Source organism: Pollicipes pollicipes, unplaced genomic scaffold (genome assembly GCF_011947565.3).
Source record: "Pollicipes pollicipes isolate AB1234 unplaced genomic scaffold, Ppol_2.1 Scaffold_2555;HRSCAF=2994_pilon_pilon_pilon, whole genome shotgun sequence".
NCBI lineage: Eukaryota > Metazoa > Arthropoda > Thecostraca > Pollicipedomorpha > Pollicipedidae > Pollicipes > Pollicipes pollicipes.
In genome coordinates, this window is record NW_023596136.1 from 35,707,870 (window position 1) to 35,729,613 (window position 21,744).

The 21,744-nt window shown below is 57.6% G+C and overlaps 2 protein-coding genes and 1 long non-coding RNA gene across 3 annotated transcripts in view; all 3 read right to left on the reverse strand.

Moving 5' to 3' along the window:
* LOC119107612 (uncharacterized) lies at positions 1–1,483 on the reverse strand. The gene is made up of 3 exons (XR_005095245.1): positions 1,395–1,483; positions 526–592; positions 1–81 (listed from the first exon to the last, which is right to left on the reverse strand). It is a non-coding gene; the product is annotated as an uncharacterized LOC119107612 (long non-coding RNA).
* A 3,445-nt stretch (positions 1,484–4,928) lies between these two features.
* On the reverse strand, positions 4,929–7,252 carry LOC119100740 (zyg eleven-related protein 1). The gene is made up of 4 exons (XM_037223848.1): positions 7,202–7,252; positions 6,785–6,991; positions 6,599–6,679; positions 4,929–6,330 (listed from the first exon to the last, which is right to left on the reverse strand). Exons 1-4 carry the CDS (start codon positions 7,250–7,252, stop codon positions 4,933–4,935), a joined length of 1,737 nt encoding a protein of 578 aa, XP_037079743.1. The 3' UTR covers positions 4,929–4,932.
* A 7,544-nt stretch (positions 7,253–14,796) lies between these two features.
* LOC119100747 (uncharacterized) overlaps positions 14,797–21,744 on the reverse strand; it is a 66,600-nt gene continuing 59,652 nt past the window's right edge. Inside the window, exons 18-23 of the mRNA XM_037223861.1 lie at positions 21,318–21,461; positions 20,404–21,080; positions 19,666–19,937; positions 19,121–19,252; positions 18,205–18,403; positions 14,797–15,636 (exon numbers count right to left, since the gene is read on the reverse strand). Coding sequence (XP_037079756.1) covers positions 15,567–15,636; positions 18,205–18,403; positions 19,121–19,252; positions 19,666–19,937; positions 20,404–21,080; positions 21,318–21,461 — 1,494 coding nt within the window. The 3' untranslated portion in view covers positions 14,797–15,566. The remainder of the gene's footprint in view (positions 15,637–18,204; positions 18,404–19,120; positions 19,253–19,665; positions 19,938–20,403; positions 21,081–21,317; positions 21,462–21,744) is intronic.

Below are 21,744 nucleotides of genomic sequence, written 5' to 3' on the forward strand. Positions count from 1 at the left end.
CCTTCCACTCAGTGTAAAGCTTCTCAACCTCAGTGTCTTCCTTTTCTTTCTGTTTCTGCTTTTCTTCCTCCGACAGACGTCCTAAAATCAAGCATCAGAAAGTTGTTTTCCCTACTGTCTCAAGGATCGCACATGGTCAAAGGTAATATACACTGCTTAAGGCCACAATAAGTGTAGTATCCTGAGCTACAACTTTAAATATCCACAGAAGTGGTTGAAAACAAGGCCATCAGACAAATAAGTGAAACACAGATTGTACTCAGTTTCAGAAGCAGCATGAGGCCATCTGTTGCCACCTGCCATCTGATCTTAACAAACTTCAAAGAAGCAATTGGAGCCTCTGATGTTTGCTTCTATAAGGCCACCTTGTTAAATCATCATCAATATAGATATCACACAACACCATTTCAATCACCACATAATGCAATACATACAACAATTTCCCCTTTCATGTCTGTTACCTTTCACACATCATCAAAATAGGCAATCTAGTGCCAGCTAGCAGGCAAACTAGTTCCATCTTACCTTTGGCTGCAAGTTCCTGAAGCCTCTCTTTCAACAAATCCATCTTGGTTTATGAACATCAGCTCCTCTGGTGGTTGAAGAAAAACAAATGTAAGCAATGCATTGAAACAAAATGTGTTACTGGGATCACATTATTTTGGGTTCTACTGATACTCCAGAACCGTTACTTTTGTTGTCATCACAGGCTAAGTCACTGTCTCTGTCAGACTGCTGTTTCAACCCTCCTATGATGCAACTCTGACATTCTCATCCAGAATTCCAAATATATCAGGATTTGAGAAAACCTATGCTATTTCAAAAGCAAAAAAGCCAGCCATCAAGACATGCAGCCATTTCAAAATCAACAAAAACAATGGCACCTGTGATTATAACTGCATGAGCCCACCACCCACACCTTCAGAGCAGTGCGATGCCTTCATGACAATCAAGAGCAGACAGGTCCATGCAGAGAATAAATTATGTGCCACATGAACCAAATCTGTTGAAAGTGCATGTTTGTGGCAAAATAGTCTTCAGCTAAGCAATATATTAAAGGCCCATCATGGCCAAAAAATATATGCAACAATAACTGATAACCTAGCCTGCGCCATTTTTAAAGAAGTAATTCGCACCGGTAATTCAACACAATTCAAAGCCCATTTCTTAACATAAACCATCGACGTGCTTCGGCGTGGCATCGGCAGGCGCAACCCTCGCAATTCCTAAAACGACCTGACCCTGAATGGATCGAATTTGGAACAAGATCTACCCAGTATTGATATCCGCAGATGCACAAGACATTTATGGGCATGTTAGCAGATTCGTGTAGCCTAATTTGATACGTGACGACAACAAATAGCGTTTTACCCGCTAGACACCCCTGGTCCTACCTCACAATTCTCACTAACCTAATCGACACCAACCGAAGCACAAATCGGCGGTGCAGCTTTCAATTGATTATGCGCGCCTTGATTGCATGAACATAAAGGCTACAAACATTTTCAGCTGATTGTACGGTGACGTCATAAACCCCCTGCCAGCTTGATTGAAGTCCCGCACGGGACGGTACGGGACGAAGTCGGACGAGATCAGACGGAACTGGACACAGCCAAACGGAACCGGATAATATTGGACGGGAGAGGATGGAACCGGATGGAACATATTGAGATCAGACAGCATCGGATGTCATCAGATGGACCGGATGGCACCGGGCGGACGGAATGGGACCATAAATAATGTAGTATTAATAGCTGTATTTCTCGTAGAATAGCAAACTTCCCTGTCTCCAAGTTATTCTATGAGGAACAAGGCTTTTCGTACTGCCATATTTATGTGCTTACTGTTCTTCGCAAAAGCACTTGATAACTTATCTTATTTTGAACGGAATGGGGCCATCACCAAAGGGGTCCGGAAGTTACCAAACTCATCCGGACGGGTTCAGACGATATCGGACGCCATCCGGACGGGCTCAGACGATGTCGGACGCCATCGGACGTGGCCGTACAAACCGGACGGACGGAGCGGGACCAGACAGAGCAAGAGTGCGCCGAAAGGAACGTGACGAGTCCAGACGGGATCGGACAAGATAAGAAGAAACTAGTCAGGATCAGACCAGGCGGCGCGTGACCGGACGATGCCGCCGGGGCCTGGCACAATAGGACGCGGCCGAACAAAACCAGATGGGACTGAACGGGACTAGAAAGGATTGGATAGGACTTGACGTAGCCGAATAGGGCCAGTCATCAGACAACACCAGATGGAGCCGGGCAGGACCGAACGATACTGGACCGGGCCAGATGAAACCAGACCAGGCTAGATAGGACCATACGGGACCGGACGAGACCGGACGAGACCAGACAGTACCGGGCTGGACCAGACGAGTCCAAACGGTACCAGACGTGCCAGACGGGACCGGACGGAACCAAACGGGATCATATGGGTCCCGTTTGGTCCCACCCTGACTGTCCTTTCCCGCCTTGTTTTCTTTGGTCACGTCCCCTGCCGTCCCATCTCGTCCCATCGCATCAGGTCCCGTCTGGCCCCGTCAGGCTTCATCCAGCCTCACTCGGCCCCGGGTCTCGTCGGGCTCCATCTTATCCCATCAGGTCCCGTACAGTTCCATCGGGCACCGCACAGTCTAGTCCCATCTGGTCCCATTCGCACCCACGTGATCACGGCCGGCTTGGTCTGGTTCCGCCTGGTCCCGTTCTGTCTGATGACGTTCCTGATGATTGCACCCGATCCGGTCCTGTCCTGCCCTGTCGTGTCGTGTCCGGTCCGGTCCGGTCAGGTCCAGTCCGGTCCGGTTCGGTCCTGTCCGATCTGGTCCGGTTCGGTCCGGTCCGGTCTGGTCCTGTCTTGTCCAGTTCCTCCGGTCGCGTATGGCTCCGTTCTGTCCCACCCGGCCGCTTTCGGTTACGCTTGGCGCCGTCCGACCCTGTCCGGTTTAGTAAGGTCCCTTTCGGTTCAGTTCGGTCCTGTCTGATCCAGTTCTATTCCGCCCGGTTCCGTCCGGTCCTTTGCGATTTCATATAATTCCATGAAATCCTGTCCCGTCCTGTCTGGCATTGCCTGGTTTCGTTTGGTATCGTTTGATCCCGTCCGATCCCGTATTCTCATAACGTTCCGTCCGTTCCGGTTCTGTGCGGTTCCGTTCAGTTCCACCCGGTTTCCCTCAGTCACGATTGGCGCCGTCCGATCATGTCCGCCTCGGTTATGTTCCTTCCAGCTCCACCCGCTCCCGCTGGCTTAGTTCTGTTCCGACCAGACACCTACGGTGCCATCTGATCCCGTCTGGTCTTGCCAGATTCCGTCCGGCTCCATCTGGTCCCATTAGATTTCGTCCGCTTCCGTTCGGTCCCATCTGTCTGGGCCTGCTCGGTCCCCGCTGGTTTCATTTGGATTGGTCCCGTCCCGTCTTGTTTCATACCGCTTCATCTAGTTCCGCCCAGTCAGGTCCGGTTTCGTCTGGTTCTGTGGTTCCGTTCTGTCACGTTCGGTTCCTTTCGGTCACTGTCCGCCTACTGGCACCACACGTGTTACGGGAAACGCACAGGTTCCATGGCCGGGCTTAGAGATCCAAGTAACCATCACAATGTTGGCAGTGGTTCAATGACGTCACCACGCAATCATCCGGAGGCGGATGATTACGTGGTGACATATGGACCTCACTTTCTTCACAGACTTTCACTTTCTAACAGACATCTGCATCCTGTCCACACCACAGATGTCGGATCCGGGCGTTGGTGGATGGATGGATGGCCGGTGAGACGTGCGAGGCGAGCTGCTATTTACTGTCATTTTATAGCAGATAACGCTCAAGAAAGGTTCTGCGAGGTTTGAGAAATGTCTTGCATACCTACCGATATCAAGTTCATATAATTTACGTGCAAGATTGAATTAATCAAACTGGTTTAGGAAGTGCAAGGCATACGCCGGAAGTACCCATTCGCGTATACGAGCAGCTTATTGCATCCGTCCGCTGTGGTTGCTAAATCCGAAATCAATCCTTCAAAATGGCGCAATCGAAAATTTTATCCTTTCCATGTCGATCTAATAGGGAGAGGGGGTCGAAACCATACTAATGCTGCGATTTTGCTCTACAAACGCCCATGATCAGCCACCTTCGATGCAAGTGCCCAGTAAGGTAAACAGCACGTTTTAAAATAAGGGCTTTTCGCCGCTGGACGCAGTATGCACCTGCAATCGGCGGCTGCAACGGAATTCGCTTCCAAAAGCATCACGACATTGCGGCAGCAGCTATTCAAAACGTCTCTTTAACTTATGTCCCGAGACGCGAGGGGTAAAAAAGACCCTAAGCATTCAACCAAGACTGTCAGAATCAGCATAATGCGGAGATTTCGCTTGTAAAAAACCAGCCAGCTGGAAATATTTCACCCAATACCAACACCAACCAAGCTGGACCGGCCGACTCACGCGACAGTGTATTAGGTGAAGACAACCTATCTATAAGGGCAACAGTCTGCATAACAAGAGCGTAGTTAGATTCACGCGTGCGCGAAACACCAGTCGTGATAGACACTGAAGAGCTGCCTGCTGCGTGCCGCTGCCTGGGATACACGCACACACTCCCGCCTCAAAGTCGCTGGGCTCCAGAGCTCTGAGCACCGCGCGCCGCCTGTCCCACATATCACGTAGTAGCCAGGATCCACCGTCCACAGAGACACCAAAGACCTACTGACCGCCCACATCCGTCTCGCAGGAAGCTCGCGCCAGATTCGCGGGCCGATCACACGCGGTTCTCCCGGAACCGTCGCGCGACGGCTCGGCGCGCGGCGCGCACCCGGTCCGTGCCCGATTCCCATCGGCGGTACTGGGGCCGCCCGCCCCGCCCCCGTCGTCCCGCGGCGCTGCCCGCCGCCCCGCCCCCGCCCCGATATCACAGAAGGCCGCGCGGCGACGGCGGCTTCAGCTCATGGGCTGCCTGGCGGCGCCGTCCTGCTGCCGCTGCACGTTGTCCAGGCACTGCTGCGCCAGGCGCACCAGATACGAGTCGTCGCCAGACTGCGCCACGATGCGCAGCAGCCGCGCGCCACCCTCGTCCTCCACCATGCGACCGTAGCGCTCGGGCATGGCCTGCGTCAGGTTGGCCAGCGCCCAGGCCGCCCACAGCTGGCTCTCGGGCACGTCGCAGCGCAGCAGTCGGATGATCGGACGCAGGCTGCGGTAGTTGATGCTACGCTCGGCAGCCACGTTCCAGGCGCGGATGGCGCGCTCCAGGCGCGACATCACCTCGGCGCAGCTCGGCTCGGCCAGCGTCCAGGCGGACACGCCGTCCGACAGCATGTTGGAGAGCACGCCGGCCGCGTGGTAGCTGATCTCCAGGTCGGCGGTGGAGTAGTTCAGCAGGCGCAGGAACGTCTCGACCGTGTCCTTGGTGAGGAACTGCGCGCGCAGGTGCGGCACCTCGGCGATGTTGCCCACCAGGCCCATCATGTTGCGCACCAGCTCGCCGCTGTCCGTCTTGAACTCGTGCAGACACTGCGCGAACAGGCGCATGCCGCGGTTGCTCAGGAACAGCTCGCAGTTCTGCGGCGTCTCGTCCGTCACGTTCCAGAGGCAGGACCAGAGGAAGCGCATCACCTCGTCGCAGTTGTGCTCCTGGCAGCGCGCGTGGATGGCCTTCAGCAGCATCTTGACCAGACCACGCTCGCCCACCATCACCTTGCACTGGCCGTCCACATCACAGCACGTCTTGTTCACCAGGAAGATGAGCACGCGCTCCACGAAAGTGTCCCGCTCGTTCAGCACGCCGCTCAGCATGTGACCCAGCGTGTCGAGGAAGCCCTCGAAGCTGAACATCATCTCACGCGGCACGTCGAAGTTCATCAGGATGATGGCGATGAAGCGGCGCACGCGGATCGACTTGCGGTGCAGGGCCACAGAGCGGAACAGCTGGCGCAGCACGCGCTGTCGCTCCACCTCGGTCAGCACGGCCATCCAGGCGCGGCTGGACGTCACATTCTGGATGATGGCGCCGCAGTGGATGTGCACCTCCTTGTAGAAGGCGAACTCGTCCATGGCGTCCAGCGCCAGGTGCAGGATCTCCTGCCAGCGCTGCACGCCGTGGTTCATCTGCAGCAGCATCTCCAGCTGCTCCAGCACGTCCGGCATCATGAGCACGTGGTGGCGGTGCGCGCGCGCCGTGTTCAGCAGCTGCTCCTCGCCGATGTCGCCGCCGATGCGCAGGGCCGGCAGATGCTGCCGGTGCGAGGCGTTGCAGCCGTAGATGCCGAGGAAGGCTAGCGGCCGCGTGGCGCGGCTGCCCAGGCCGACGATGTCGCAGGCCGCGGGCGGCGCCAGCGCGGCGCAGCGGTGCACCCCCGAGCCGGCCAGCGTCGTGCCCGAGACGTCGAGGTGCTCGAGCCGCGGCAGGCCGCGCACCAGATGGTCGAGCAGACGGTCCGGGTCAGGCTGGCGCCGGGCGCCGCTCGCCCCCCACCGCCGGCGGCACCGACACGTCCAGGTGGCGTAGCTCGGCCAGCCCGGCCAGCCGCTCCGGCGACGTCAGGCAGACGTTGTGCAGCACCAGCGCCACCAGGCGCGGCATGTGCGCCGCGAACGCCGCGTCCACCTCCGAGTACACGTTGCTCAGCTCGAGGTGCGTCAGCTGCGTGAAGGCGCGCAGCAGCGTGTCCAGGTAGGCGCGGCTCGGCTTAAAGCCCACCACCGCCGAGCCGACCAGCGTGAAGGAGCGCAGGCGCGGGCAGGCGACCAGCGGCGGCGCGTCCGGTGCCAGCCGCTTCTCGCGCTCCTCCGCCGGCAGCGAGGCGTCCAGGAACACGGTGGTGGGCGCCATGCGGCCGACCATCGCCAGCTGCCGCAGCTGCCCGCAGCGCTCGTTGAACGCCGCCAGACTCGCGGCCGTGAACTCGACGACGGCGTCGAAGCGCAGCTCGCGCGGCCGGTCGGCCATCAGGCGCACGATCTGCCCGGCGTCCACCGGCAGGCCGCGCACGTCCACCGTCTGCAGGCGCACGCGCCGCGTCCGGCCCGCCTCGTACAGTAGCGAGACAAAGTTGTTGGGCGGCCCGAGGCGGCGGCACTCGCGCAGCAGCAGGTCGGCCACCTCCTCCGTCAGCATCACGTAGCGCGACAGGCGCCAGCTGGTGTCCCACGGGTAGTTGGAGCCGCGCGAGCCCAGCGCGCCCGGGTGGCGCACGAGCGCGCGCGCCGCCAGCGTCGACAGCGCCGGCGGGTCCAGCGTGCTCGGCACGACGACCGACATGGTGTCACCGCCGGCAGCGGCGGCGGGGCCGTCCACGGCGACGCTGCAACAGCCAGCGGCGTTCGTCTGACACGACCCAGCGGAGCATGTGCGGGGCTTAAGTGTGTGGCGACGGCCAAAAGACACGCCAGAGACGGAGACGGCAGGCCATGTACCGATAGGATATGATAGCCATCGATCGAATACGTGACCTATTTAGTGGCTGGAAGTGTGTCCAGAGTCGCAGTCGATGAAAATCCCAACTCTGGTAATAGAACATGTACGCACTGCCGCCGCCCAAGACTGTCGTGTCTCGATGCGGAATGGCATACGCTCCATACCACCTCATTCAAAACCTCACAAACAGCAGGCAATGACGGAAGTGTCCCAAACCTGGGTGGTGTCTTAAAAACAATCACGATAAAGTTCCGAAGGTTTGCGAAAATTCACCGATGCGCACAACGGAATCTGTGTTCCCAACACGACCATGCATGAGTTCTAACTATGACGTAGTGAGAAGGTAAGTCCGTGCTAACTGTGGTAAAAAGAAAACAGGCTCAGGCCAGATGCGTGAGTGCGGTGCCGGCTCAGGCCAGATGCGGTGCCGACAGTCGTGACATGACACTTTTTATCAAATGTTCTCCTCTCTTCATCCACTCAGTCCGAGGTCTTCCGTTCAATATCGCGAACGAACCTTCAGTTTACAAAACATCTAGGGCAGCCTGCATGGTACATCAGCACCAGCGGTACTGAAATGGCACATGAGACTACATCAGGCCCAGCAGTACTGAACTAGCCATGCCAGACTTTCCAGATATGACGAAATGTGGCCGGCTATGAAATGCATTGAAAGCTTATGGCCACATCAATACCAGCCGACCCTGGTGGTTCTAAGACGACGCCACGAACAGCGCACAACGAATTACCTGCGACGAAATTACATTAAATTACAATTACAGCGACTGAACTACTTGCCGCGTTTTGAGGACATGCATCTTTGCCTCTGCCTCAGACTGATAGGGGACCCCGGGTGGCGCGTAACTCAAAGGCGTCATAAAACAAGGAACGGCGCTGCCAGGACTTCGGATAAAACGTTGAGTGTGGGTAGAGAGGCGAATGTCCCCATCTGTGTCGGAACACTGCATCGTTCGCACAGACCGTCCCTCCTCCCGCGGCTAAATACGGCGGCTCTGATCACTCGATGATCACGTGATAGAGAGGAACGGTATACGACGGGACCATCTGCTCTGATCTCACGTTCAGTCCTCAGAGCATCCCCCAACGAGGCATCACCACCACTTTCGCGCCACCCAGAGACCGACGCGGCAGCTCAGGGGCGCGGCACCAGCAGAGACCGCCGGGCAGTGCGCGCTTCCGGTCCGGAGAGACACCGCGCCACCGGGGCCGATTCACACGCCCATGACGGAAGGGTTCAGGGCCGTGCATGCGAGTGCGGGTACGCATCTCCGGATCCGCCAGTCGAAGCATGTCCGGCACGTCATGCCGCTGCTGCGTCCGCGTGTCGAGGACGTGAACGTGGGCGACTCAGTGTGGTTGGTGCGGTGTGCGGGGAAACTGAGCGTGGCACGCTGACATAAAGCAGGCGATCGTACACTCTGCAGTCGCATGGATGCGATGCACCCACAATACAAGTGTTTGGATTATTTCAAGGGATTAGGCCTACCGAAAGATCATTTTTGAGCACGTCCCGTTCAGTCTGTCGTATTTTCGTGTTACAAGCATTTGGCGAGTAATTTTCTTTAAAGGAAAATTCAAACATTGCATCTTGATCTTATTTCGGGAGACTTATCGTAATATAACAATCATAATCTTCGGGATCTTAATCCGTTTATGACTAATTTGTGATATTTTTCAGCATGTCATCACGATTCATTTGACATCTTCCCTTCTCGTTACGAATTTTTCTTCATCCTGCGATATTTCTGCAACGTGTTGGCCTTAACACAGGGCCCAACCAGAAGCCCGTAGCACACAGTGGTGCTCAAATTGCCACACCCGGTGATCCCACGCCATGGCGCGACACGGAGCGAACATGGTAGTAGTTCACATGTGCGAGCTTTGTTGGATGTATGATGTTGCGCGCTGAATGCCCATGTCTTTGTTGATAACATCCTGCTCGTTCTGGCAAAAAAAGAGAACAACTCAACGAAACAATGGAAAACTTGCTCGTGAGCCCATTTCATATTTCATTTCATAGCGCAGCCGAACAGCGCGGTCGTTAAGCCGGCGGTTAACACCTCCCACAGAGACTACCGCCGAGTCTGACATGCCGCACGCGACAAGCGCCCCACGCGCTCCGGTGGCGTACCCGGGGTGTACGCGCGCGCCACCGGCTATACAAACAAACCACCCGATGCGAGCTAACGGTAACATTTGTCCCCCCTGGGCAGAAGCCTTTCATAGTTTATGAGCTGGCCCTGCGGCAGTTTTGGAGCGCCATCTTCCGCAGGGCGCGAGTGTGCTTCCGCCCGTGGTTATGAACGGGCACGGCTCACTCCCTGGTCAGCTCGACAGCACGCCCGTGGTCACGGACGGACACGGCTCACCTCCTGGACAGCTCGACAGCACGCCCGTGGTTATGAACGGGCACGGCTCACTCCCTGGTCAGCTCGACAGCACGCCCGTGGTCACGGACGGACACGGCTCACCTCCTGGACAGCTCGACAGCACGCCCGTGGTCACGGACGGACACGGCTCACCTCCTGGACAGCTCGACAGCACGCCCGTGGTCACGGACGGACACGGCTCACCTGGTCAGCTCGACAGCACGCCCGTGGTCACGGACGGACACGGCTCACCTCCTGGACAGCTCGACAGCACGCCCGTGGTCACGGACGGGCACGGCTCACTCCCTGGTCAGCTGGACCGCGCGCCCAAGCGACAGAGCATGCTGCCCAGTTAGTCCGAGTGAGGCAAATGTCACCGAAATTGGCCAAGCGAGGCTGGACAGCCCCGCCCTGAGTACCAAGAAGCTCTGACATGAATCCTGCACACAGCATCTACGACAGCTTGCACCACTGAGGGAACGAGAAAAGTGTGGTGATCTTGCCATGCAATAAGTTCTTGTTCACTGTGTGGGTTACATCAGGTTGGATACATTTTCACAAAGCATTTGAAGCATTCAGGCTGCTTTCTGCTTGTACCACTTAACCACTTCAGCTGTGAATATAAGACTGAGACAAACAAGGAATAAGTCAAAAGTTGAAGTTGATCCAACTAAATCAACTGGTGAGTTAACTTGAGGTAGAAATTTGGGTAATAACACATCTTGGCAGTATGACAGCTTACATGCCAATTGGATCACCAAACAGATGCATGCAATGTCTTGTTATGGGACAAAATGTCCTTTAAAGGCTGCTATGATGACAATATGAGTTGAAAGTTACATATTGAGTGAACAACCTTCAATATGCCTGGAGATACTGGTTTAACAACATTTAACAGTCAATATTTTCAGCTGTACAAATCATAATGCCAAAGGCCAGGAGCGGAAGGCCTTTTTTCATTGGAAATGAATCTGAAATTTAGCTTCTTCTTCTTGAATCAGACTCAGAATTGACTCAAAGGTGTGGTGTGCTGGTCTGATTTGGAGGCATGCATCTGCATTGCATTGGTAAGTTTGAACTGATTTCACTCATGACAAGCAGGCAGACACCCTAAAACTATCTATACAGAAAAGTGGAAATGACATGCCCCTATCATTAACATTTGATGGGCAGATAATCTCCAAAAAGCCACAGGCCACTGTGGATGATGATGGGAGACAATCCCCTAATAATGACAGTTCTCTTTGCATGGGTCCATGGCAATGCAAAGAGGCAAAATAACAACATTTCTGTTGGAAAACCACCAACCACTTTTGAAAAGTTCCATCTGAGATTCAAGATACTCATGCCAGCTGCAGAACATAAGATAATATGCTGTCTTTAGCATCATATGATGGAAATGATTTGATATTTGCATGCAATGCTCATTAAGACTTCTTTACCCACATCACCTTCCTGGACAACCCCAAGAGTGGAAAATAGCCCAACTTGATAAATACAACTAAGAAAACAGGTTGAGCAGTATTGATAATTCTGATCAAGGCCATCAAGGAAAATACCAATCCCAGAAATATCATCCATGCAAAATGACCTGTGACTGGAGGCAAGCACTTTGAAGCAGAACATGCATAATAAGCATTTCATTAGCTCTGCCAGATTTCACAGCACTGCACTCCATCATCTATCTGCAAATAAAAAACATTCATCCAAAAATGGGGCAGGATCCACACCACATGCCCAGCAGAGGCGACTCAAAAGAGTTTCATATTATCCACCATATAGGACAGTAACACAGCTATATTTGTCAGATAGCTGGTCATTTTATATGCATGCTGCTACCCAAAGGCACTGGAAACTTGGGTGACAAGAATGAATCACATGCAGTGGGGGGGGGGGGGGGGAGGGGACTACTACTGAGAGTGAGTAGTATCCTTTGTGAATCACTGCTAGCAGTAGTCATACCAAGTCCATTTGTTGCTTAGCTAACCTTGCTTTTGTAACGGCTTGTTCGGCTGGCTCAGTGATTTTTCTAATGTGGATCTAACTGCAATAAACAGCCTGCCCCCGGATCTTCCAAAGTAACAACTGTTGTGTGGAGAAAAATCAAACATCAAATGATAGATGACCTCAGCCAAATCTCTGTGGTCATCACTCAAGCTTTTTATCACAACATAATGCTGATGACTGAGATAAAAAGTTGTTGCTGTGAAAATTGCCCCAATCACCAACAACAAAAAGTGTATACAATTTCCACCCATGTCAAATCCATGCTGGGCCTTCCTTGACATCCAAGATGTTGCCCAAGTCATTCTTCCCCTTCGTAACATGGGCGTCCATAAGTTTTGCTGTTAAATTCAAAATAGCTTAAGTACAACATGAAGTGACTATGCTCACAAAACTTGCATGCAATAACTAGCTTCTTAATAATCACAATACACCTGCTCATGAATCACTTACACCTGGCACCTTTTGCAACAACAAAAATTTGTTGTCCCACTAACCCCATTGGTCTGACCCTGTTCCCTGCAGCTTTTTTGTCTTTGATCAATGCATTTTGGCTGGAGGAGCATCACTATGACATAATTTCTTTGTTTAAATTTAATCCAAATCATCTGAAAGGATGGATTTCTGGGATCAGAGCTCATGCAAATCAGGAGGTTCAGAAAGATCTGCATGAGGTGCTCAACACAGCCATACTTCCTGCCAGAACAAAATCCAGGCATGAATGTAGCAATGAAAAAATGACCTCCTTCACTGTATGTCCACATGACACCCATGGAAGCAGACAAAGAGTGTTTGTATATAGGGTAAGACATTTTCTTGCAAGTCAAATTCCTGGAAATTTTGGGTGGTACCTCATACGCATGTATCCTGTAATGCATTAAGGCCATGCCACAACTAAGGATCTCAAGTTTCAATTGCTAATCAGTGAACATCATGCCAGCAACCAGCACACAGACTGTCAGTAATAGTGGTCACTGGATTGCATAACACATGGTTATTCTATTTTGAATGCAGGATGATATAATCCCAATTATTTGATTCTAGTGATTTGGTGTATTATAAAATAGAAGTTTAACATCCCATCATGAAAGGGTAAATCAATGAAATGGTAGGAAAATTCACTTCCCACCATCCAAGGTACACCAAGAGGCAATCCATGTGGATACAAGCACACCATACATACCTTAAGACTAAAATTCAAATTAAGACCAAACCTGAGCCATTAGATGGACATTCATAGAAGGAATGTTGTCTTTGTTCATTGTTTGATGCATTACAGTTAAAAGCCATTCCTTGACTAGTTAAGAGATGACAGGACCTTCGTCCAATCATCCACTGTCCACTTATATTGAAACCCAAGACAAGTAAAGAAATAGGTTTTCAAGTTTCTGAGAATGACAATGAATGAGGATCGCCATCACTCTTCTCGACTACCTGTGTTGGCGCCACCATAGCGCAGATGTCAGCCAACCAGCCTACCTGCAATTAGGCGGTTCAGGCCAACACAACGGTGTTCAGTCTTAGGTCATAACAAAAAGGCTCTCCAAGTACAGCATCGAAATATCCTTCCTCAACAAAGCCAACGGGGGTTCAACACCCCGCCCAGGACCCCATCACAAAACAATGCCCCCGCCATCAGGCAACGCAGCCGATCAGCTGGCAAAACATTGAACCCATTGGCGCGCTAGTTTCGTCTACAATGAATATTTCCATATCAAGGATTCCTGCCACCACATAGAGTAAACAAAAACGCAGCTTGGTACTCTAATGTACACAGGTAGGACTTACTGTCCTATATGTCGCAGCGTTTGCAAAGTAATGCATTTTTAAAAAAACAATGTTTTTGCTGTTGGAGGACAACCACTTGAGAAAAAACAAAACTGATGTAGCGTAGAGCAATCAGTCCGCAACGTCACAACTGGTCTGTGCCGCGGCGCAAAAGGGGTGCTGGGTCAGTTGCCATTGCCAAACAGCTAGGAGGCATCAAAGCGTTTTTATACAGCGCCGCAGGCACAACGTTTCACGCCGAAAGAGCTGAATGCGCGTAACCCTCCCCTGCATTCCTGACGTCGTATTTGTGCCTCCCGCGACGGAGCCCCTGCTTACAATGACAATGGCGTTGAAAACTAGGTTCCTTAACTTCGTCCAAGCTGGGGAGGGCAGCTGCCCCGGCTCCCACGCCCTGGATGAATGATTCTATCTCGTTTCCATATGGCGCAGGAGACTAACAATGGCTGTTCAGTGCGCTGCGCCCAATACCGTAACTGACCAGGGCGCGGAGGATCCACGAGCACATCAGCTCACACCCAACATCTATTTACAACTGCTACACGCCACTTTACTTGATACTGACGCCCAAGCGGAGGGCATAGCTCTCCACAGCCCAAAGCAGTCGCTGAAATGCATGGGCATCCAGCGCGTGATGAATTACGGGTGCACCCATCTTGCGCGAGGAGGAGAAAGCGAGAAGTCTGAAAAAACTTGTGCTTTAACGATTTTCCCCGACAGCTTCTCATCCGCGGCGAACTATTGCTTCATTATCCCACAGTACGTGGCCGCACCAGAGCACGCGTTACCTCACCACGCCGGCAGCAACTGGAACCTACCTATGTCACGCGCCCACCACCGCCGCAACGTTCTGAATTCCGACGGAGCGTCATGACCACCGTCCCCAAGGCCGCCGTTATCTGCGCCTCGGCCCCTGCCACTGCCAGCTGCGCCTCGGTCGCTGCCAGCTGCGGCTGAGCAGTTCGCGACGCCCAACACACCACACTCGTAGCAAAGCAGCTGTATTGTCTCATCAAACGACAGAAACAAGAGTGGGCGCGCGTGGCGGCGTCGGCGCCAATCACAAGCCGGCCATACCGCGCGCGGCCGGGACCACCGGGGTTTGCGCGTCGCCCTCTCCACCCAACGGAAGGGGCGCAGGGAGCGGCACGCGCGCCGGCGCCGCGTCCGCGGGCCGCGACGTGGCCGCGCGCGCGCGCTGCCTGCGCCGATTTGAAAGACAACCTAATGAGTATGAATGCGGCGGCCGGAGGGGCACCGGCCGCCGCCGGCCGCGCCAACAACGCGAGCCCGCGTCCACCCCTCTGACTACATCAGGGACTAGCTTCGTTCGCGCGCGCGCGCGCGCGCCGCCAGAGATCCGGTGCCCGCGGCCAGGCTCGGTCAGCACGCGGGCCGCGGGCCTCACAAGCAAATCAAAACACAGTGACAGGACGCCAGTCTCACTCGTAAGTAGGCATTCGTCAACGGCTCGATCACATGATTTGCCCGCCGGTCGTCCGGTGAGCGTCACAATAAATAGATGCGTTGCCTTTCAATGCAGGTATATATAAGACGGACGCACGCGGATTGTTTATATAGAGCATTCGGGTGGTACATCAACATTAATATATAACGTTCCCAGAAACTGCTGGTAAATGGGACGATCGGAGGTAGCCGTAACCCAGTGCACCAGCAGCCCTCGAGCTACAGCTGGGTAACGGTGTCTATGCATCTATCCGCCAGATATCTGGAGGTGAGACGCAGGACTAACGCTAATGAACGGGGACTAGATTCAACACCTGCACATCGTAAGAAATCACCTCAAAAAAGCGTCGCGTCAACTCAATGTTTCTTGCCGATGTCGGCATCACTAACGACATCTATCATGGGCGTAGCGATTCCTCAGTTCGGTGGCCAGCCGTCGAGTGGCCGATGGGTGCTGCGGTGGCGACATCTGTGATCGGCCGGAGGAAGACGGAGTTCCCGTATCTCTCTCAGTGGCGCGGCAGTACGTGGTTCAGCGGCGAGACCTCGTCCACAGCGGCAGGCCGGTACCGCCGACGTCTGTAAAGTAAGGCCTGCTCCTCCCAGTGATAGTGCGAAGGCAGGCTCTACACGTTCATGGGCACACCGAACAAGCGCTCAAGACTGCACGCGGCGAGCGGCGCATCAACGACAACTGCGACGCATTAACAAGACTCCGCTGCGGCAGACTGTGCGGGGCTAGCAGTTTGGTAAATCCACAACAAATCGAAGTCACTGAAAGTGATATGACCGAACAAGACTGAGACGACTGTAGCGCTACGCCATACACGTTGGAGACCCAACTTCCTTGACAGGACGCGGGGTCAGCCATGGACACGCCGTCACCTGCGACACCCTTCCACTGCCGCTGGCACAAGTCGATGACCGAATGCAGGGCATGCTGTTGGTTAGTGACACGCAGCTCGGCACCGCCGTGACGTCGACGGCGCCGGTGACCGTGACAGCTGGAGCTCCGACAAGGCCACCGGGTCTGTCGCCGGACCTCCGCCACACGTCACACGAGGCGCGCAGGTGCCGATCGCCACGGGGGGGGGGGAGGGGCCACTTACCGTCAGTGCGGCTGGACTGCCAACGAACGCCGAATGTCACCGCCGGGACCGGCGTCTCCAATTTCCCCGCCATGTCGCGCACACGCTAACATCATCTTATATAGTGAAAAAGCCCGATTCAGGCCGCCAGGAGCCTGCTATGGAGAACATCTTGGTCAAGCCCCTGGTTCCCACCCCTTACTGCCACGTTAATATCTGCCGACTTGGTGGACCTGGCCAAGGCGGCACCCCCTCCCCCGTCGCTGTCCCGCCTGGGAGCACCACCGGCGCACTCCGGAGCCCTGGCCCGGTGGCCAGCACCTCACCACACCTCCCGTAAACGTCCCGCCCACCTCCGGCCACCACCGCCCGGCCGTCAAACACGCCCACTACCGCAGCCGGCGCACTGGAGCGCTGCCACCTCGCCGAAGCAACGAGCCGTCGGCCGGCTAGAGCAGCCTCTCCGCGGGCTCGCCTGGGCAGCCTCTGCCCGGCCGGCGCGACGCCTCACCTGGCGGCGATCTCGGCGCCGGCCGGCGGCGGTCCGGCCGGCGGGTGCGGCACGACGGCCGGCTCGCGCGCCGACAGACTCTCGCTGTCGCTGCTGGCCTCGTCGCGCCGCCGGCCCGGCGCGCCGCCCTCCGAGCGCGTCGACTCGGTGCTGACGCCGGAGCTGTGCCCGTCGGAGGGGCGCGGCCGGCCGCCGGCGCCGCCGCCGCCGCTGTCGCCACCCCGGCCCGTTAGTGGCACGCGCGCGCATGCAGGCGAGTCAGTGCGGCGCAGGGACACCCGGCCGGGCGCACGCTGGGCGGGGCACCCAAGCGTGTCGCCTGTGTCAGGGCGACACGCTTGGGAGGGGGGAACGTACGACAAACTGTCACCGCTGGAAAGATGACAAGCACGCAACAGAATAAAACGCGTGACAGACGCAGGCCGGGATGATGTGGGTGACAGGGTCACGCCGGCTGACACGCGTGACAACGACACGTGCGTCAGGATGTCAGGCGCAGTTGTGAGAGGCGGGCTATAGGCGGCGACGGATTACAGGGTGAAAGGGCGCACATATGCTCGGCCAGTGCGGGACTCAGATGGAGGGAGCGCGACCACCTCGCGGGAGAAAACAGGCCGAGGGCCGTTGCGCAAAACGGTTAGAGTTAGTTTGTTAAGTCAACACGACACGCTGCCAAACACAACTTACCGGGCCGCTCGAAGCCCCGGTAGGCAGGCCGAAGGTGAACGGCAGCTGCCATGCCTGCCGACGCCATCTTTGCCAGCCCCCCTCCCCCCGGTCATCCGAGCAGAATTTAGCCCGGTATCCCGCGCCTACACGACTATTTTGAGTTGCATCCTTCCCAACACCGCTTACAGCAAGCTTTCCGGCGTGCTTCACAGCACCAACCTAACCTCTGCTCTACCAAATCGTCGATAAGAACAATAAACACAGGACTGGGGCGCTCTCGGTTTTCTTGCCCGTTTGGACATTAGGACACATGTCGCATTGAATTAATACTGTAGTCGGCCGGTCGTGGTCCCTCTAATCTTCATTAAACCAGGTCCGATTCCTGCCTTATCCGTCTAAAGATCCCTACACTGCCGCCCTAACCGAACGCTCGCTTGATCGTCTTTCCCTTCCCAAATATCCTGTCCCTCATTGCGTTCACAAAGCCTTCCCTACTCCTGCAGTCCTAGTCATGGCCTCCGCCTCCATGAAACAGCACCTTACCTCGGTGATCTCCCTAAATCCTCGGGTCTTCCTTCGATCGAGCCTCACCCCCTCCGGACCCTTCCCGCCCCCACCGCCGCCGCTCCCACGGGCCGGGTCTCACCCCTGTCCAGGTCCTCCTCGCTCCCGCCGCCGCCGCTCCCCAAGCGTTGGGTCTCTTTGGGTTCGTCCGGGTCCTTCCCGCTCCCGCCGCCGCCGCTCCCCAAGCGTTGGGTCTCACCCCCGTCCGGGTTCTCCCCGCTCCCGCCGCCGCCGTTCCCACGGGCCGGGTCTTACCCCCGTCCAGGTCCCCCCCCCCGCTCCCGCCGCCGCCGCTGCCCAAGCGTTGGGTCTCACCTCTGGCGGGTGCGCGGCGGCACGGCCGGCTGGACGGAGACGGCGTCGCGCGGCCGGTTGCGGCGCCGCTGGAAGCGCGAGCCCAGCTGGGCGTCGTCGGCCACGTACTTGTCGGCGCCCTGGCGGCGGCGGCGCAACGCCGGCGTGCAGCCGTCTAGGCTCGTGTCGTCCCGACTCGGCGACTGGTACCGGTACGAGTCTGCACGAGCGACGGGCGGTCAGGAGAGGGTTCCGTGTCGGGGTCGGTGCGAGGGGGTTTACACGAGAGACTGGTACCGGTACCGGTACGAGTCTGCACGAGCGACGGCCGGTCACGAGGGGGGACCCGTGTCGGGGTCGGTGCGAGAGGGGAGGGGGGGGGGCTACACGAGACTGGTACTGGAACTGGTGCGGGTGCACCCGAGCATCGGAAGGTGACGTGGGTTCATGGTACGGGGATGTGTGCACGAAAGCTGTATGGTTACGGGACGTGCTGGAGCCGGCACCAGTGCACACGGGCACTCGCGCCACAAGATTATAATGAGAGTTATCGGCAATGGTCCTGGAGCGAGTCTGGGCGGCCACCGGCAAGTAGTGAGCATGCCCCGAACGAGCAGCACTGCACCGAGACGCCGTCTCTGCCGGCGTCGGAGGTGCATGGGACGTTCGTGAGGCCACAGGGGGCACTCGGAAACACATACGCCTGCATGGTAATCATGACAGCCGCTGTTACATACTTAACACGCACGACGCCACTGAAGTTACTGGCGCTGTCAACGCTGGTCGAATCCCAAGCCAGCGAACGTCTCCTGCGAGGAATCAAACCAGGGCATCTCCAGCCAAACCGCAGTCATCGACACCCAGTTCCGTCACACCACTCAGCTGCCGCGACCTGTCACCAGCACTCGGACACACGGCGTGCCGTGACGACCCTGACCTGTGACCGGTGGCCTGATGCGTGACGGCATGGTGTGGTAACCCTGGTGGCAGGCCGAGGACGAGCTGGACTTCTGCAGTCCCCAGTTGGAGACGCCCAGGTGCGAGTCGTACCGGGGCGAGTCGTAATAGGCTGCCGGCAGCCGGCGGGCAAGTCACACGAGCTCCGCGCACAGGCGCACGCCCAGCACGGGACAGGCGGCGGCTCGACTCCCAGGGCGACGGAGCGAGCAGGACCTGGCGCGGCAGTCTGGCGCCACAGGCCGCTTGGGTCGGCACATCGTACAAGGGTCGGAGCTGTGACCGGTGCCGATGACCGGGTCATTACACAGACTTACCTTGCGTCCCGTCAGCAGCGCTCAGCCGCCTCCGAGGCAGCCCACCTCAGACGCCGCCTTCGCCATTCCGCAACAAACCCGCTTGCCGATGAAGTATATATGTGACGGATAGAGGAACACCACGACGTGCGCGGGGACGAGAAGCGACGCCGGCTGCGGGCGACATCCAACACGCGCCCCCTCCCCTTGCCCCGCCAGCGCCACTCACCGCCGCTCGGCGCCGGGCTGTAGGAGGAGCGCTGGGCGCCGGCCGGCGCGTGCAGCTCGCGGCGCGGACTGTAGCCGCCCAGCACCTGCTGCACGTAGAGCGAGGGCGGCTGCGGCTGCGGCTGCGGCCGGCGCGGCGCCGACAGCGGCTCCGGCGACGAGCTGAGGCGGCCGCGCCGCCCGGCCGCCGGGCGCGGCGCCGGCTCGGCCGCCGACGACGCCGTGCTCGTCGTGGTGGGCGTGGTCGAGTGCAGCTCGCGCGCCGAGTGACGCCTGAGGACGGGGATGGGGCGGGGTCAGGGACATCTCCAGCAGGCACGGGCCAGGCGCAGCGGTGCGGGGCCCAGGCGAAGACACGTCCGGTGCCTGTTCGGATCTCTGCTGCCACATATCGCCTGTTTGAGGGCGTGTTAACCGAAGAGGGAAGAGCCGCTGTAAGGCTGTGGCTGTGTGTCAAGGCATCGAAACGTAAGAGAAATGTGCATGCGGAAGGCGTCTCCGACGCAAACAAACATACAAAACCATAGTTACTGACACCTGTCCCGCACTACACAGCTCAAAAATCACGAACGAAAGTGCAAGAGCACTTCCGCAGAGTGACCACAGCATCCGCGGCTGCTGAGTAGGTCTGCTCAATCGGCAACGCGCCACCGCTCACCCACGCACTCGTCTCTCAAGCGACACCCGCGGGCCCCACCTCGCCCCGTCCCAGCCGGCGCCCGCCTGCCGCCGTGCTCACCTCCTGGTGATGAGCGGCGGCTCTGACGCCTCGCTCTCGGCGTCCACGTCGGCGCTGAGCTGGGCGCGCCGGCGCCGCTCCGGCTCGCCGCCGTCCACCAGGCTGTCGTCGCTGTGGAAGGCGCGCGCGGCCGGCGCGCGCTGGCCGCGCAGCACGGCGCCCAGCTCCTGCACGCTGATCACCGAGATCTTGCGGTCGTCCAGCAGGTTATCCAGCGAGTGGCGCTTGGCGGCGCCGCTGAGCGGCGGTGGCGGCGGCTCGGCGGCGCCGCCGCCGCTGCGCCGCCGGCCGCGGCCCGGCGACTCGGCGCGCGCTGTGCCCTCGCCGGTGGTCGACTGCGAGTCATGTGGGTCGTTCTGGAACTCGGGCGGCGGCGTGACGACGCCGATGCGGCGGCGCACCGTGCGCGGACTCTCGCGCGCCGTGGCGAACGAGAAACCGACTGTCTCGTAGTCGCGCTCGTCGCCGGCCTCGGACGCGCCGGGCGGCACCGCCGTGCCGAAACTCTCGTTGCGCGACGTCTCGTTTTCGTCGATGCGCGAGCGGCTGCGCGAGGTGGCCAGGCGCGCGCGGCTCTCGTCGGCCGCGTCGTAGAAGGCGCTCGACTCGTCGGCTGGCCGCGGCGGCGGCGCGCGCGGCTCGGCCGGCGCCGGCGGCTCGGCCGACTCGCCGCCCTTGGCCGGCGAGTCGCGGCTGCGGCTGGATGACGTGTCTGTGCTGGGCGCGGCGCGGCGCGCGGCCGGGGGCGGCGAGCGCACCGCGCGCTGGGCGGCGCGCGGCGGCGGCGGCGGCGGCGGCTCGTTGTGCGGCGTTACCTGGATGTGCGGCACGTCGGCCGGCGGTGCCGCCGGCGTCTCGAAGTAGCGGCCCAGCTGCTCCGCCAGGCAAGGCGAGCTCTTATTCTTGGGGATTGCATTGCCGTCCGAGGCGGCCCGCTCCGCCTGCTCCAGTTTGCCGGCCAGGTTACGCTCAGACTTGTTCTTCAGGATGCTCTTCAGGCGCGGCGAGGAGGAGCGCGCCGGCGCGCGCACCTCCTCCAGACGGGCGACGCTGTTCGTCTGGGGACGACCAAAGCCGCCCGTTAGACGCCGCACGGCCTCAACACCCGACAACCTCAAACTCTGCAGCGCGCTACACGCAACGGTGGCCGCTGACTTGACAGCTGAGAGGCGATTAGCCGAGCCCATAAGCCACCTCCAAAGGACCAACGAGTTCGCAGAATTTCTCCGCCAGACTGCCTCGCAAACTCCGAGCACTCCATTAGATTACCGTCAGACACGGCTAAACCAATTACGAAAGTCCAGCCGGCGGCTACAAAACCGCTGACGGCGGCCGACTCAC